Raw genomic sequence first — 18,222 nt, forward strand, 5'->3', positions numbered from 1 at the left:
TTTGCCGCTCAATTATTTGCTGAATTACAGTGCGTTTGATTTATTATCATAGGAGCTACGACATGATAATGTTTAACGGTGTGGCAAATAGATTCCTCGTATGGTAGATCGACAACGAAAGAACAAAAATGGCGAACGATACTACCTACCTAGACTTTATAGAGCCTTCACTTCCTAAGACGTAAGCAAAGAGGAGGAGTCACGCCGGGAATAACAGCGTCGCGACATAGGATCTTCAGTTTTAGGAAAATTGGTTTTCGGGAGAATTAACTTCAGGAAAAATTAATCTGGAAAATTGACCAAGAATCTTCGTCCTGACAGTCTTCTTACGTCATTACGTTTAGAGGAAATACGCAGGGGCAGAAAAAAAGGGTGAACCTACAGTCACCATTGTGTGTGGTCCTTCGTCAGCGAGATCGCTGTACAGCAGACTTGAAAATATGTTTGTTGGGTTTTGAAACATAAAAGGTGCATTTTACGAGCTCTCTTTTATTTTTTAAGTTACACGAGTGTGGTCCATTCCTCATGGAGGGTTCACACAAGTTCTGTGACATCTTGTCGATTCTCAAACAGAACTGCAATGTAGAGACGAACCCTCATTTGATATCTTTATAATTTCTCTCTTGGTTGAGGCGATAGTTTTCAGTGAAACTGTACAATTTTCAAAGTGGACGTAAGGCAAAAAATGCCTTACCATGTGACATTCTATATCACAGAAGATTAACTACGATCAATTGTGATACGGTGTTTTAACATTTTATGACGAGTAAGACCAGTGAGGGAAGTGGGGGAAAAAACCAGAGGCTGTACGCTACTCCAAGATTTTCCCGTCCCAAACATACACATTGGTAAAAAAAAAGGTAAAATATCCCCGTCACATGCCATGAAGGCACTTGGGGTGCATGGAGGTAGAGCCCCATGCTTTCCATTACCTCGGCACTAGAATGAGGTGGTGTGGTCGGCACCACGCTCTGACTGCCTTTTACCCTCCAGGAAAGACCCGGTACTCAATTTTATAGCAGGCTGAGTGAACCTCGGGGACGTTCTGAAAGTTTGGCAACGAGAAAAACCCCAGACCTTCCAGTCTGTAGCCAGCTGCTCTACCAACTGAGCTACCCGGCCGCCCAACGTATACACACATGTATACAATAAATTGTTTCGTGCAGTCAGTAACGCGAATCTTTGAAGCTTACGCAACACATTAAATGTATTAATAAAATAATTTCAAGTTACTTCAGTTATTTACTAAATCATTTTGCAATGTCCTTTGAGACTGAGCATTTAAAATAATGTTAAAACTTCAAAATGTCTTACTTAATTATTAATAAAAAGTGCAACAACAAAAATGACAGTCACTAAATTGGCAACAATGGCCACCACAAGCTTCAGATCACAGCCTTCTATACTTGAAATATTACGGTACACTTATAGGCATTCCAGGGGTTGACTTATCAAATAAACGTGTCTATATGGACTATTCCATCTCAAATCGACCGAAATATAGCGAAAATTGACCTTGCAATTTTCAAATACAATGAAACTTTTTCTGTCCGTAGACAACTGTGATACAATGCTTTGTGCAGAACTTCATAGTGTTTAAATTCCTGGTTGAATGTTAGAGAAGGCCGTATGGCCTTAACTCTGCCAGGTTAAATAAATTATTATTATTATTATTATTATTATTATTATTATTTATTAAATTAAAAATATTTTAATTTATCGTATTTTCATAAAATTAGCAACTTTAAACTGTTGTGGCTCGGAAACCCTTTTACCCAGTGATCAAAATCATGGTTTATTTTGATGCTGAAAAGTTAAAGTTTATATTGACATATAAACAGTTCTTCTTACTTTTTATGGAAATGGAGAAGTTTACATTTTTCTTCATTAAGACGCCTTTGACCACGAAAAAAATATTTTTAAAATATATGGTTAGATTCCACATTGAAAGTACAAATAAACACATATTTTTACTGGTGCAACGTTGATAAGAAAGTATTGAAAATATCAAATAAAGAAAATAAATAGTACGAGCGTGAGCTAACCAGCTGACTGTGAGACGGGAGCTAGCCGAGGGATGCAAGCCCAGGAGACATAAACACGTGATATTTCGTCTAGTAGCGCATAGCTGGGCCAGCTTTATCACAAGTTTTCATAAACACAGGAGTAAAATGACGCCCAATGCTCGCTTATCATCATCTCTCTGCCAGTGCGTGCGGTACTGCGACGTTCAAGTCTAGGCGTGTGAAAATAATTTATTTAATACCCTCGAAACTTATTGCCGAGCCACTAAGCAAACAATGCCGAATCCCTCTTAATAATGCAAGGTTTTTTCTCAATATTTTTTTACATTTTTACAAATGGGCAAAAAGCCTAAAAGTAAGTAAAATCAGATTCTCTCTCTCTCTCTCTCTCTCTCTCTCTCTCTCTCTCTCTCTCTCTCTCTCTCTGTACAATAAAAATAAGGATTACTTCTTAACATAACCTACCAAATGTCAGCTTCAAAATAAGCTCCCATTCAATGTTCTGCAGTAAATGGTTCCAGAGTTCTGAGTGCTGAAAGAAGCTTGTTTTTCTAGAATACGCTAAATTTGTCGCTCAACAATACGAAAACCGTTTGACTTTCGATAGTATATTTTTGCAAATACACTCTCCTCAGCACCTTATATAAATATGGAAAAAATTAGGGTATAAAAATACGAGATTTTTTACTGATCGATTTCATATGGAATAGCCATACATGTTGAATACAGTTCCAAGAAAGCTGTGGTTTAGATTTACGAAGCAAACAGATAGTACTCTTTGCTGTGAAGAAATGTATAAACAAATTTTCACGGATTCCATTTTTTCAGTGACGGTATGTCATTTTTCGCTAACGGTATGTTTTCTGGCCATAGAAACCAGTGGCGGCATTCCATACCGGTGCATACCGTCTCACTTTCCTCACTGAGAAAGACGATTCAGATATGGGATTAGCCATATAATTAAAAACGTAAACATGTATATCGTCGCTCCGCCTGTAAAAGCGGCTATGTGCAATTTTTAGAAAAAAAAAATTAGTTATGTGCATTTAAAAGAGCAGAATGGCCTCTAGAATTGTTCCTAAAAATTGAAAGTTGATATATTTGCAATCTTAGTAATAATCTTTTGGCACAGTGACATGAACACAAACAATTTTCTTGTGAAGTTTTTTCAGTCTCCTGTAAAACTGATTTTAAATCACGTAACCGTTTTTACAGGCATAGCGACAATAAAGTGAACCGTAAGTATGTAATTAATTTCAGGGGTTTATTCTTTGAAAAATTTCAAACAAAACAAGTTTAATACAATTTTGCTCGTTTTTGTTTCCTTTTCGAGATAAAAATTGTTTTATATGAAACATTTCATAGCGTGTTTTGGGAAAGCTATTAATTTAATTTCCAATGTTCTCAGTCAATTTGAGAGAGCAGTGTATTATGATAATAAATGATTGAAATAATTTTAGTTTTGTCCTTCAGTTATGCAGAAATTTTATCTGAACAAATGTAACTTTTCGTTCTGGAAAGGAATTTTAAAATGTTTGTCTTTTTAAACTATGAGATAAAACTGCTCAAGTCGTCCAAAAGATATTTTAAGAATGATATAAAATCGCTGATATTTTAACAATGAAGTAAAATTGCCCAAATGTTCAACAGACGTTTTAATGATGATTAAAATAGTTTAACTGCTCGTCTTTTTAAATTATGGAATTACACTGCTTAATCTTTCAATAGATATTTTAAGAATTATATATTATATATTATATAAAATCGCTAATATTTTAACAATGAATTAAAATTGCCCAAATGTTCAACAGACGTTTTAATGATGATTAAAATAGTTTAACTGCTCGTCTTTTTAAATTATGAAATTAAACTGCTTAATCATTCAATAGACATTTTAAGAATTATATAAAATCGCTAATATTTTAACAATGAAGTAAAATTGCCCAAATGTTCAACAGAAGTTTTAATGATGATTAAAATAGTTTAACTGCTCGTCTTTTTAAATTATGAAATTAAACTGCTTAATCATTCAATAGATATTTTAAGAATTACTGTATATAAAATCGCTGATATTTTAACAATGAAGTAAAATTGCCCAAATGTTCAACAGACGTTTTAATGATGATTAAAATAGTTTAACTGCTCGTCTCTTTAAATTATGAAATTAAACTGCTTAATCATTCAATAGATATTTTAAGAATTATATAAAATCGCTTATATTTTAACAATGAAGTAAAATTGCCCAAATGTTCAACAGACGTTTTAATGATGATTAAAATAGTTCAACTGCTCGTCTTTTTAAATTATGAAATTAAACTGCTTAATCATTCAACAGATATTTTAAAAATGACATAAAATCGTAAAATTAAGTAAAATTATCCAATTGTTCAACAGACGTTTTAATGATGACTAAAATAGTTCAATTGTTTGCCTTTTTCAATAATATAAAATTAAGTTTCTTAATCGTTCAATAGATATTTTAAGAATTATGTAAAATTGCTGATATTTTAACAATGAAATAAAATTACCCAATTTTCAACAGGTGTTTTAATGACGATTAAAATAATTCAATTGTTCGCCTTTTAAATTATGAAATTAAACTACTCAATAATTCAACAGATATTTTAAGAACGATATTTTAAATGATATTTTAACAACGAAGTGAAGCTGCCCAATTGTTCGACAGATGTTTTAATGATGACTAAAATGGTTCAATTGTTCACCTTTTTCAATTATGAAATTACACTGCTCAATCATTATGAAATTAAACTGCTCAAACGTTAAATAGGTATTTTAATGATGATATAAAATTGCTGAACTGTTTAACTGATATTTAAAATGAAATAAAATTGCTGATGTTTGCCGTCCACTAACTGGCGAGAGAGGGTTGGAAGTATGGGGAAAGCGTTGATTCCCCATCCATAGTCCACCGGCGTTGAATGACGTCTCTGTGACCCGTACGCAATCACATAACAGTTACTGAATACAAATCCCCTCCCCTATCAAGTCAATGACGCGGGGGTAGAAGGAAGGGATGAGTGAGAATTCCGCCTTATGACGTATGCCACAACTGGTGCCCACTTCTGCAAGCTTGATCTAAATTACCGTTAACAAAAATTTCTGTATACCATTATTCCAAATCCGCAACATACAGTATAGGCCTACTCTAAACGAAACATGGTAACCTGTTCACTAACCTAAATTTCAGAAAAAACTAACCCAGAACTGTTGCCGGAGTACCAATAGTGACCTATGCTTTAAAATGTACCCATCACATGAAATAAGATAACCTAAGCAATGATATAAGCTCTAACCTAACCCAGTTCCTACTGGAATACTAATGATACCCACCAACCTGTATTCACTATAAGAAATAAGGCAAGCTCACTTAAACTAACCTAAGCTAACCTAACAATAGTTAACATTAGCGATCCTGGTATATATATATATATATATATATATATATATATATATATATATTGTTTTTTAAAGATCAGGTATGACATTGGTGCTGCAATCAGAAAAACAACTGAATGTCACATAGCATGGTAGGCCTGTTGCTATGGAAACAGCAGTTGAGTTGCCAAAGTTACAGTTCCCACGTGGTGAATGCTCAATGGCTCTCTTGACATTTTATTGTACAGACAAATGTTAGCATTGACTGGTTTCGTCATTCATTCCCTGTCGATTTATTTATTTATTTTTTTTTTACCTTTGCATCAATTGTCAATGAATGTTTAACGTCAGCCATCTATTGTCAATTGCTAGCTCCCATCAGCTGACAATGTGGTAGTCCATATTGGCAACATAGGGCTGTAGTTTCAAACTCGGCCGTTAAACAGTCATGTCCCATCTTTAAAAAACCAGGTTATAGCACAGTCTACTATATACAGTCACGAAGCTTGAGTTTTGAGGGTGCTAGAAACAATAGACTGTGCCGGTACTATTTTGCATTGCCTGTAATGAGCCGATATTAGCGATCCTAGTGGTGAGCAACTATCTAATGTTTGCATATTTACTACATATTGAGCTTCGTGACTGTATATACTAGACTGTGGTTATAGTTTATATCTACAGTCACGAAGCTCAATACGTAGTAAATATGCATCCATAGATAGTTGCCAACCACTAGGATCGCTAATATCGCCTCATTACAGACAATGCGAAATAATACCAGCACAGTCTATTGTTCCTAGCACCCTCAAAACTCAAGCTTCGTGACTGTATATACTAGACTGTGGTTATACATCTTTCCCATGGATATTTACTGTTGCATGATTGAGATTGGTAATTCTAGAGGCGTGTAGAGGGAAAAATGCCAAGTAAACAGCGGAAGCGGGAAATGAAATAATGTGTTTGAAAGTACATAAAGATGAAAGTGAAAGTGGAAATATTAACGTTATTAGACTAAATATGGAAATTAAAAATGAAATGATGTTAGATTATTTGGTCCAGAGACCATATTCATTAAATCAGACGACAATTTATAACATTCGCGGCACAAATTCAAGAAATAACTTAGGTTATCTTCATTATATTCAAATAAATTGTCCTGGACCAAAGATTTTAGTAACATCAGAGTAAACAAAACTGTAACTTGCAGTGAAATATTATGTTCTCAACTTGCTGTAGGCCTAATCGGAATATCGTTTGCAGGAATGAGGGGACCAAGAGGAGTGTCCAAGGACTGTGAACTAGCCAGAAACAGATTATAAATAGTGGGGGAACTGGAGGGTAAGAGATGGAAATGGCAATAATGGTGAAAACGTGTGAAAGAAATGCGTATCTACAGAGATCGCTAAAATTTGTCATTGCCACCTAACCTAACCTAACTTAACCCAAATCCCTGAGAGAAATCATCATTACTAGGTACTTAAGAAGACTTAAACCACCAGGGTCTCTTCCATGTATCAAATCCTGCAAAGAGTATCCCACAAGAAATAAGGTAATCTAAGAACAAATTTAAGTTCTAACCTAAGCAAATAAATCTAACCTAAAACCCTACCAGAATACCAATAGTGCTCTGCTGCACGTATTCTCCATATCTATAAATTATAGTAACCTAAACACTATCGAAGCTCTAACCTATTAGAGTACTATTTCATAACATAAGAAATAAGAATTGACCGAAACTGTAAAGACGACCTAACCTAACACAGACTTATATTCTTACTATAATACAATGGCTGTACTTATGTAGGCCTGATCTAACTTAACCTCATGCTATAGGAGGCTACTGTCTTACCATCTGCAAAAACATGCACTCATTAACATCCCTAAGATAAGCTAAGCATTGCTGTAAACTTTAACTTAACATACCGATAACTTAAACCCCTGCTAAAAACGTAGGAATATTTTAGAACCTGCAAAAATGTATACACCACAATAAATAAAGCCAAGCATTGACTGAAACTCGGCCTAACCTAGGCCACATTTCTGTTATTATTCCATACGCTACAAAATACACCCACCACAATAAAAGAAATTAAGAAATGAAATACAGGACCTAAGTCTCTGCTAATGTACTACTTCTATACTCTATGTCTATACCATGTATTTATTAAATTACAATAAATACAGAATGCTAAGAACAGAACTAAGCACCAACATAAACTAACCCAACTCCATCCCTGATACAGTTTTATGCTACTTCATATTTTGCAAACTATACTCACTACAATAACAAGGTACCGGTAGTTAACAACCGATTCCTTTAACTTCACTTAAAGTAATCTGGAGAACTAAGTTGGTAACTTTATATATTGTATATTAACAAAAAAAAAAAAAAATTAAGAAGGCCTAGACTACATGTCATACAAATAATGATCGCCGAAGCTTCATTGTCCGACATTCCTAAATAAAGTAACCCCGGGATTTAGACTCAAGATAACTCTCATACACGTGTTTATCGGGATATGCGACTAAGAGTATGGTAATAACATAAATGGATAGAACACAAAGCGTAAAATACAGTACATAATTCTACTTACCATAATTATGGGAATTAATACATTCCACCTGTGTGGAAACTCGAAACATCTACCTGAAAAACATAAAGAAATTTAACTGTTTATCCGAAACTCGTAATTCTGGAAAGAAACATTATTTGTTCTTGTTTACATCTATACGAACCAGTATGACACGAACTGCGAGACGTCACTGATGAAATTTATACAGTTTATGTTACGAATACAGCTGTAAATTGATACAATTCTTCTCACTTCTAGATAATTTTACAACACTAATATACATTTCGCTGTCCAGGTATTACGTGTTGTTTGGTATCTTGTATTTGACAATCTGAACATACGCACTCCACAACATCCACAATAACAACATTCCCCACCAGCCAATTTACGTATCCTCCCCTCCACCAATGCCAATAGCGAAGTTTTTGTCATAGGTCGTATGTGATCCTCAGCTGTTCAAAGATGGAAATGATGCAAATGCTTTTCCAGGAGCTGATGTAATCGCCAAGATCACAACTTTACTGTCATGTATTTTGAATAATTCGAAATATAATATATGGAGTTAAACTTATCATGATTTTTATCGAGCAGATGCGAGATTTTATTGGAAAAATTCTTAACTTACTCTAGTAACCGCAATATTGTTTGCCTTAAAAATTCAGTTAAAGTTTATTCAAAATAAATGTTCTGCTCTTCTCATCATCAATGCTTATTTTTACCATGACATATATTTTCTTTGAAAATTTGAACAGGAAATGTATCAATGTTTTCAATAAAATTAAAGTTGTCGCGGGAAATAATTTTCAATTTGGTGACACTGGTATACATGCAATACGTTGCCAACCAATACAATTAAAATAACTACTGAAGCATTAATATTTGAGAGATGTTCACATAGTGCAATCCATAGATTACGTATATAATACGGTTTTGTATATTATGAACACGATTACCATTACAGTATGTGACAAATCACTGTTATTATTTTACAGCACGTTCAATAAAATGCTATTTCAAATCTAAACATATTAATTTTTCTCGTTGTCGTTGGCGGTATTGGACGATATGTTTTTGTTCATTAATGTAGCTTGTAAGTTGAGGTTATGTTATTTTCTCTTGGTGGACGTTTGTATTACATTGTGACACTCCAGTTTATTTGAGATTAAATACAAACTGTCTGCATTTACAGATTTTGAGTGGTGTGATACGTACTTTGTGGCATAGTAAAGGTATCACAAACTGCACTTTCAAATAGTAAAAGGTGGACTTTGAAAGATAATAATGCCGAAGGTTGTATCACGAAGTATAGTATGTTCAGATACCAAGGATCAGGAAGAGTATAGTGAAGAGAAGCCACTGCATATTTATTATTGTCTTTGTGGTCAGATGACACTTATATTAGGTAGGCAAGCTTCTGATTGTACATTTTTTTTTACATGATATCGTATTACGGGAGTTGGTGGTTAGGTTCGTCTGTCTGGAAAGATAATTGCTCAAAAAGACATATAGTTACAAAATAGATGGTACAATATAAATTCCCAGTAAATATTACAGTTAGCGGCCACAGTACAACAGCGCTGACAGGAGGCAGAGGACTATGATAAGGTTAGAGTGGGTTAAATGAGGGGATAGCAAAGTGACAGGATGCCGAGGACTGTGACAAGGTTAGAGTGGATTATACAGTCGCTGGATTATATGAGAAGATAGCTAATTGACAGGAGGCCGAGGGCTGTGACAAGAATAGATAAAGGTCTCAAACAAGGTCGTACAGTTATGTTGTGGCCACGAAGGGTAATGTTTAGCAAAATCCCTATGTAAATTAACAGAGCTTTGATTACAGTCTTCACTATTGAATTTATGTGTTGCTTAATAGCTTGTTGGAAGTTCGGCAATTCGTTTCATTAACATTTTTGTACGTGTAAGTGAATAGTTTTTTTGTAATTATAGCTAGTAGTAAATAATTATAGCTATGTGTATTTTTCGTTCAGATTGTGCAATCGAAAAGCTTCCTCTACGACGAAGAGATGGCGCTCGAGTTATTGATGGCAGCAGACATGCACATAAGGTTACTTGTGATCAGGATGAAACAGTGTATTTGAAACGACCCGAAGGTATTGAGAGGCAATACCGAATGAAATGTAAAAAGTAAGTTCGCTTTATCTCAGAAGATGTTTCTAGGGTAGTGGGACAGAAGCTGTCTATGATGAAATGGGAGAAAGAAAGAAAAGATTAAAAGTTTGTATGTTAGATGTCGCTTGCATCTACTCCTCCTGAATTGTTCTCTCTTCTCTTTCTCCAGTTCTCCCTCATCTCCTTTCTCTCTCTGCGATGCTCCTGTAATCAGAAAATGCTGTACAGTTACAAAACTTTTAAAATAGAATGTGTAAGTGGACACCTAAACCTATTCAGGAAAATGTCCGTTACCATTTCTCTAATACTCTACATGTACCTATCTTGCTCCTTAACAACCCTCAACATATCATTATTACAAAAAACAAACGATTCTCATGAAGCAGTGACCTATGATTATTTGAATAATTGATTAAATGGCGATCTTACTCGTGTTAATTATGTAAGCATGTGCGGCATACAGCTGTTTCTGTGCTACTTCACACCATCCTCAGACTTATCAATTATTTATATTCAAGTGTTAAAAGTAGTGTACGAAAGATTCAACATGGATTATTTGAAATCACACAACCACTAACCATTGAACATTCCACGTAATTATAGGCACAGAGCGTTCGCCTACGGGTGGGGCCAGGAAAGTGGCCTGCCTGCGGTGTCGCTTGCGGGAATCGTCTATCCGTAAGCATCCGTTTTCTATACTATACTCTGTAGGGTTTTAATTTTAAAAGTTTAGCAGCAGTAAAGACTGATGTTTTTGGAACACTACCTTCCTGTGAAACACGTCTTAGAGATTTATTAGGAGAGCGTGTAAATTATGCACTGATTTCATTAATTTTTTCTTCCGTCAATACTCTTAGTTTTCGCTTAGGAATTGTAGCATTTATCGACCCTGTTGTTCTTAATTTGTTAACAAGACGTCTAACAGTTTCTCTACCCTGAATTGGAGCACCCGGATATTTCACTTCAAATTGCCTACGCACCTCTCTACATGACTCTGTTTTCACATATGCATCATACATAAAAACTCTCTGTTCAAGCGTGAATTTTGCGTTTTGCATTGTTAACAAATTTTACACAAAGCCAGTGACGGTTCGTGGGTATTGAATTCAGGGGGGGCTGCATACAAAAATAAACCAAGCAACTTACCTTATTTAAAGATTAGTTCCATGCGCCTTGTCTTGTAGGTTGCAAACTTTTGAATCATCTTCTTATTAAAATCCGATATGTCGTTTAACATAGTCTTTACAATGGAAAACATAGCTAATGCCGTCAGTCTCTCTTCTCTCATCATATTTCTGAGATAGTATTTTACTCTTTTCAAACACGAAAAGCAACGTTCTGGTTCGGAAGTTGTCATTGGTATGGTGATAGCTATGCGTAGTAGTTCCACAACTTCTGAAAATAAGGCCTGCAAGTTCTCAGATAGAAGAAACTGCAAGAGCTTGACTGCGTCACTGATTTTTCTGAATTCTTGTCTCTGATACAACACAGTGAGTTCCGTTTTTAGTTTGTCTTTATCGAACATTTCTCCTGAATTGTTAAGGTACTGAACTGAATAGACTGTAAATATTGTACAGAATTAAACATTGTTGCACTTGTTATACTCACAACATTAAAGAAAATGTATTTAAAACTGCACGCTACTGACAAACTGCTGTAAATTTTGCAGCACCTGGCAACTCTGGATTCACGGCGAGGGGCAGCAGAGGGAGGGGTAAAACTAACGCGCAAAGCATCCGAGATGAGACTGGCAGCTCCAGGGGAGGAAGTGGCTTCACCAATCCGTCCTTGTCTCTCGTTTCGCTCTGGCATCACCAGGGGAGGAAGTGACTTCACTAACGATTGCGTGCATATCAATGAGAGCAAAATTAAAAAAAAAAAATTCGAGCCGCTAAATAGAGACTGTATAATAAATGTATTTCACAACATAAAACGAGACATGAGCCACAAATGTCTGGGGGTGCTGCAGCTCCGCAGCCCCCCTTCGAAAGCCGCCCCTGCACAAAGCTGAATATTTAAGCAACTGTGTCAAGAAACTGCACTGTACGTGTTAAATACTGCAACATCTGGCTCACAACTGATAACTTGTCGACCTTGATGTTCTTGATTGTCGAGCGTGTCTCAACAACTGCGCGCACAAAGCGGCGTATCAGTACATGCCGCTTTCCTGGCCTCATCTGTAGGCGAACGCTCTGTATATGTAGTTATTTTTTTAACTAATGGCGGGTACTTGACTGTTTGTCATTCAGTCATATGAACAATTCAGCAGAACAATTTACCGACAAGAATCGTTGCCCAGGGTAATGCCATAGGAGGCTTGTCTATGCGACACTCACAATGAGATGATTGAGATTTGTTGAGATGCCACAGAGAATACGGAATTCCCCCACAAAACTCTTATGTTACCTAAACCACTGGCTTACCCAACACAAGTTATAAATTGGGGGTATGTCAGGGATCGAACCCAGGTCCACAGGATTATAAGTCCAGTGCTCTAACCACTAGACCACCGTGGCAGTTGCTTCCACGCAATTATGAGGATTCTATGAATCCCCTGCCATCTTTTTTAATTATAAATTTCTTATCTGAGGTAGACTAAAACCATAACGAATAGAAAGAAGTAGTGGTCGCACTCTGTTAATTCAAACGGCTGATACCACGCGGCGCTAGTGCAGAGTTCGCTCAGTCTGTTCCGTGTGTAAGTACGTAAATACATTTAACGTAAGTTGCACTGTTTACCTTTCGCTCCATATACGTACGTAACTGGCATTGTACTTACAACATTAAGACTATTTGAAAGAAAAACACATTCATATACATCACACTGTAAAACAAATAATAGTTTAATATGTAAAACTTAACTTAGGGCTGCTTGTAGGCGTGCAATATGTACTCACCAACAGTTACTTGTCCGACACTTTGGAGAATTTACGAGATGATTTGGCGGCTCTCGGAGCTTGGAGTTCTCGTCGGATTTGTTTCGTCCAGAAGAAGAACCGACATTTCATATAGTGAAAAATTAGTTTCGGTATGATATCCATGGCATGATCCAAGCAGCATCCTGTTCCCGGTGGCTGAATTACAATTGAGGTAATACTGTCTATGCACTCGTGAAATATGTCGCCCCACATTCCATCGCTCAATTTTTCTTTTATTGTCTGTTCTGTTTGCATAAGCAAATGAAACACGCACGCCCTACAACCCGGAACAAAACACGAAGGCATTGCTTCAAATATAACACGACAAAAACATAATAATCTCGTCCTTTAATAAATAAATCGTGAGAGCTACTCGTCACTCGTGTACGAATAATTGCAGATTAGTGTATTGGCACTTAAAGTATTTAACGCACTTAATTACACTAAAAAAGCAAACGAAATGAACGAAAACTCTACTGCTTCTTTTATGGATATTCGCTTCCAACTGAGCAATACCGATCGCAGCGCCACAAATTCTCTTGGTCACCGTCTACAATGCTGAACAGATAGGAGTGCACACACTTCTTCTTTCTATTCGTTATGCTAAAACCTTGCATCCTTCAATGTGCATTTGGACCCACTACCACAGAGCTACCATGAGAGATACTTGTAAGCTTGAGATCTCCTTCATCAGAAGAGATTCAGGGGAAATGGAAGGGCAACACTGTCAATGACGTAATGAATGGGAATTGTGGATAGGCATTAGTCTGTTGAGAATATTGGCATGTAGTCAATACAATGAATGATTGTTTAATTGTGTGGAACTTAATCTTCTTAATGTATCCAGCTGTTTGCTGACAACATAAAGTCCACTATAGTCCACTGTAGTCTATTCAGTTGTTGTTTTTCACGAGAAATGAGGGGTATTTTGATCGGTGTTCATTATAGATGCCTGTTGCTAGTAGCCAGAGGTGGGGTGTAGTCAATATATACTGCAGGGCTGTGTCTTCTGCAACTGGTACTGATGATTTTAATTTACTTCTTTTGTGGTTTATGGATGGACAGTATAGAAGAATGTGTTCCAGATCTTCATCATGATTATTACACCACAGACAAGTAGGAGTATCAGAAATGTGAAATCGGTGTAGGTACAATTGAGTGACAATGTGACCTGTTCTGGCTCTTGTTAAAAATGTTTGAACATATCTGGGCAAGTTTTTGTACATTTCCAGGTCATTTGGTTTCTTTTGTACGGACTGTAAAACTGTGGAACTTAAGAAGAATAAAGAAGGGTTGTAATTTTTGTGTGACCATGGGGCGTTGAAAGTATTATTTTGTGGCTGTTAACTAAAACCACGTGTTTACCACTATATACATTTCACAGAAGCCACTGATGCAAGCAAAAAAAAAAAAAAGTGCCTCCTTCAATGTAGCTTTTATGAAGATTTACCAAAAAAATAACATTTTTAATGGAAATCCACAGTTTGTTCCAAGTGATACTGTAGCATTTCTACATATAAATCGTCCACACCTGTGGAGTAAGGCTAGCGCGTCTGGCCGCGAAACCAGGTGGCCCAGGTTTGATTCCCGGTTGGGGCAAGTTACCTGGTTGAGGTTTTTTTCCTGGGTTTCCCCTCAACCCAATATGAGCAAATGCTGGGTAACTTTCAGTGCTGGACCCCGGACTCATTTCACCAGCATTATCACCTTCATCTCATTCAGATGCTAAATAACCTGAGATGTTGATAAAGCATCGTAAAATAACCTACTAAAATAAAAAAATACATATAAATCCAGATGTAGGTGGCAGCAGCAGTGGCAGTAGGGATGATGCTAGCAGTGATCTTTTTCTGAGCTATTGTACTTAACTCTTTACACATAAGCAAATTACTGAACTAATTTATTAGATATACAGCTGGATATACGAAATGGGATCACAAACGCAATGAAGATGTAATGGAAGAATTACAACTGGAACCTGTAATTAATCACGTAAAACATTATCAGAACAACTGGATAAATCATCTGCATTGCATGTGTAGAGATAGAATCCCAAAAGTCATGCTCCACTATCGTCCAAATGGGAAGAGATCTCTCGGTCATCCAAAAAAGTGCTGGATTGAAATTCAACTGTGAGATCGTAACAGGCCATATGACCAAATACTTGAAGGGAAGAAGAAGAAGAAGAAGACTTAACTAATATTTAATTTGAATCTGAAAATTGTATTGATCAATTTCAAGTTACGTTGATAAATAATTAAATGGCGTATTTTTTTGTTCTAGGTGTGGACTGCTGCTATATTATAAACATGATCTAAAAAGCAACATTAACTTTGTGGTTAAAGGAGCTGTTATTAAAAGTTCGGGAGAAGGTCCGATGACAACTATTTATAACCAGGTTGCTGTCGAGAAGCCAAAGAAGATAATGGTCACAAAGCACACAAAGAACATGGGCAAGTTCAGTTCTGTAACAGTATCAACTATCGATGAAGAAGAAGACGAGATTGAAGCTGTAAGTACATCTCTGCTTTCCCACATTCCTCAGTATCAAAACGTCATGTTTCCACCATTGTATCTCTTGTAATTGAAGGCATATGATGACATTCAAGAAGACCACTGCATGAAATTAAGACATGATTTAGATGCTTGATTGCAGTCTCGAATATTTCTCATTTTCGCTGACACACATCATAGGGGAAATAGAAATTGTGGAAAAATAGCCAGAAGTGGCTGTATACAAGGTGTGATATAAGTTTCTACCCCAAAAATGCTTACTGAGGTAACCTAATTTACATGCATACAATAGAGAGAGAGAAATAAATCGCCCGGCCTTAATTAAGGATGACCACGAGGATCCGGAAATTAATACCAAATAAAAATATAAGTAATTAAATATGAGTATTGTTATAAAAATAAAATGTAATAATTAAGCACCACTGATTATCAATTATAAAATAAAATCTTAGGAGATGACTTTAAAATTATACTTATAAAAGATTTTATTTAAAATTAGCATATCCTTAATTAAGGCCTTTTGAGTGGTATAAATGAAATTGTATAATTTGCAGGGAATCTTTAAGAATTTGCGAGATGATTTTTTGAATTTCAAAAGATGATATTGATAATTGTTTTAAAAAATTATATGTAAATTTTGGTAAAGAACTCCACTCGTATTGGTGAAAATGTCCATCATAGTCTTAAAAATTAGAATCAGCTTTGTTGAGAATCACATACCACTTCTTAATCTTGAGGAAAGCATAGCAGTCAATCAAGTATAATAGGATAGCAACTTATGTCATTCACTATATAATTGGTATTTTTACACATGCCAGTCAGTCAGTAAGTAAGTTACAAATTGAAGTAGCAATCTACTATTTTCAATGAGGTACATGAAGCCATCACTGCTAGATGGCAGTATTATCCAGGGGTCAAGTGATTGATGTACTCACAAGCATAACAAGGAAGCAGCAGTTGCAAGATGGTGGTACCTCTGCACAAGTATACCGTTGACAAGCATCGCTTCTTTGTGCGATTTTTCTGGGCAAACAGTCTTGCAGTAAACGATATTCGCAAAAAAAAAAAAAAAATGCTGCTTGTATATGGTGAACATTATGTGTCACTTCAAGCTCTCTACAATAAAATTGGTTGCAGAAGTTCTCTGAAGGGTAGACAAGTATTGAACACAGTTGGCCAGAGGAGGTTGTCACAGAGATAAATTTGTAGCAGGTTGGTGACTTGATACAGCCAGACAAAATATTCTAGCTCGAAGCCACAGGTGATGAATCTTGGATGCATCATTACCAAAGACATCTGTGCCTGGATCAAGTCGCCAATGGTACACTTGTACAGAGGTGCCGCCATCTTGCAAATGCTGTTTCTTTGTTTCATTTCTGCTCCCACTGCTAATACTGCCAACTAGCAGTGATAGCTTCAGGTGCCTCATTAAAAATTGTAGATTGCTACTTCTATTTGTAACTTTTATATCAGTTTACAGCAGGAATATGAGATACCAATTGTGGCTGATGATCTGAAAAATATTGTTTTTGTGTTAGATACTTTTATATCAACTATTAATGTTCATATGCCTGTTTCATTAACTTTAAATGTGTCTCTTTGCAGCGAGAAGTGGCTGATTCATATGCCAACAATGCACGCATCATTGAGAAACAATTGGAGAGAAAGGGGATGAATAAAAGGAAGATGGTAGTGCAGCAGACCCAGGCAGAAATGGACGCCAAACGCAATAGAGTGCGAGGAACCCTTATTGACAAGTGAAGAGGGAATATAAAAATTTGTCTACTGTATATGTTACACTATATTATAAATAAATTCACTTTCTTAGAAAATGTTATAATAAATTTATTCATATTACTCACGTGAAGCTAAACAAACAAGACTCTTCACATATGGCGTGATGCAATCGTGACTGGACTCAAAAGAAAGCTGCAGTACGAAACCAGTTGCAAACTGTTCCTTCATACAAGAAGTGACACAACCAGGACTCAAACTGAACACAAATATATTATTTGTGTGTTGTTGCTGTGAACAAATGAAAATTTCAAACTCAAATTATGACTTGCTTTTATATTACATGCATTACAGAAGGCGTAAAAGACAAACAACGTGAATTCATCCATAGAGGAATAAAATGTCTGTAGATTGTTTGTAGCTGCTAAAGCAGTGATCGGAAAAGATTATGTCATATAAAATGCAGCTTGCAATACACAGAAAAGGAGAAGGTAGGAGGGAGAGGGTTTAACATTGAATGAACAAGTGATGGCTAAAGGTACGGTCACATGTCGCTACTTTTGCTGTGCAACTTTTGTACTGCAGCTGCAAAAGTTGCGTGTCGTGTTCACACGTAAGCCAAAAGTAGCGCACTGCACACTACTTTTCGTGCTGCGCAACCCGAGTGCAGCAAAGGTTGCAACCTTTGCAACTGGAGGTTGCGAGCCTGTTCACACACAAGGCGCTACTTTTGCAGCCGCAGTCATGCTGCAGGTTTCCATCTCCGTGTTGACTTCTCAATATACATTTTGTGGTTATGTTCGCATTATTAATAAACTCATGCGAAAGCTTACTTATCTATTATTTGCTTTTCTGTCCTAACTAGTATTCAGAAATTGGCATTATTTTTACTATAAAGCTTTTAAAAACGCCTATATACTAAAATGATAACCA

At 36.1% G+C, this 18,222-nt stretch overlaps 2 protein-coding genes across 9 annotated transcripts in view; one reads left to right on the plus strand and one right to left on the minus strand.

Annotated features, from left to right (window-relative positions):
- The window catches only part of LOC138710146 (uncharacterized), a 275,652-nt gene extending 267,261 nt beyond the window's left edge, over window positions 1-8,391 (minus strand). For 5 of the 8 annotated variants that reach the window (XM_069841334.1, XM_069841180.1, XM_069840859.1 and 2 more), the window contains exons 1-2: window positions 8,157-8,390; window positions 8,015-8,067 (exon numbers count right to left, since the gene is read on the minus strand). Coding sequence is in view for 1 of the 8 variants with exons in the window: in XM_069840933.1 (XP_069697034.1) it covers window positions 8,015-8,017 (3 nt within the window). In the remaining 7 variants the exon portion in view is untranslated. Of the gene's footprint in view, window positions 1-8,014; window positions 8,068-8,156 lie in introns of all 8 variants that reach the window. The other 3 variants (XM_069841108.1, XM_069841268.1, XM_069841017.1) reach the window with 3 other exon arrangements.
- A 678-nt stretch (window positions 8,392-9,069) lies between these two features.
- LOC138710048 (STING ER exit protein) lies at window positions 9,070-17,387 on the plus strand. Its single transcript, XM_069840716.1, has 4 exons — window positions 9,070-9,395; window positions 9,982-10,138; window positions 15,325-15,553; window positions 17,161-17,387. Exons 1-4 carry the CDS (start codon window positions 9,275-9,277, stop codon window positions 17,314-17,316), a joined length of 663 nt encoding a protein of 220 aa, XP_069696817.1. The 5' UTR covers window positions 9,070-9,274; the 3' UTR covers window positions 17,317-17,387.
- Window positions 17,388-18,222: the final 835 nt, after the last annotated feature.

The sequence above is a fragment of the Periplaneta americana genome, chromosome 1 (assembly GCF_040183065.1).
Source record: "Periplaneta americana isolate PAMFEO1 chromosome 1, P.americana_PAMFEO1_priV1, whole genome shotgun sequence".
NCBI classification, from domain to species: domain Eukaryota; kingdom Metazoa; phylum Arthropoda; class Insecta; order Blattodea; family Blattidae; genus Periplaneta; species Periplaneta americana.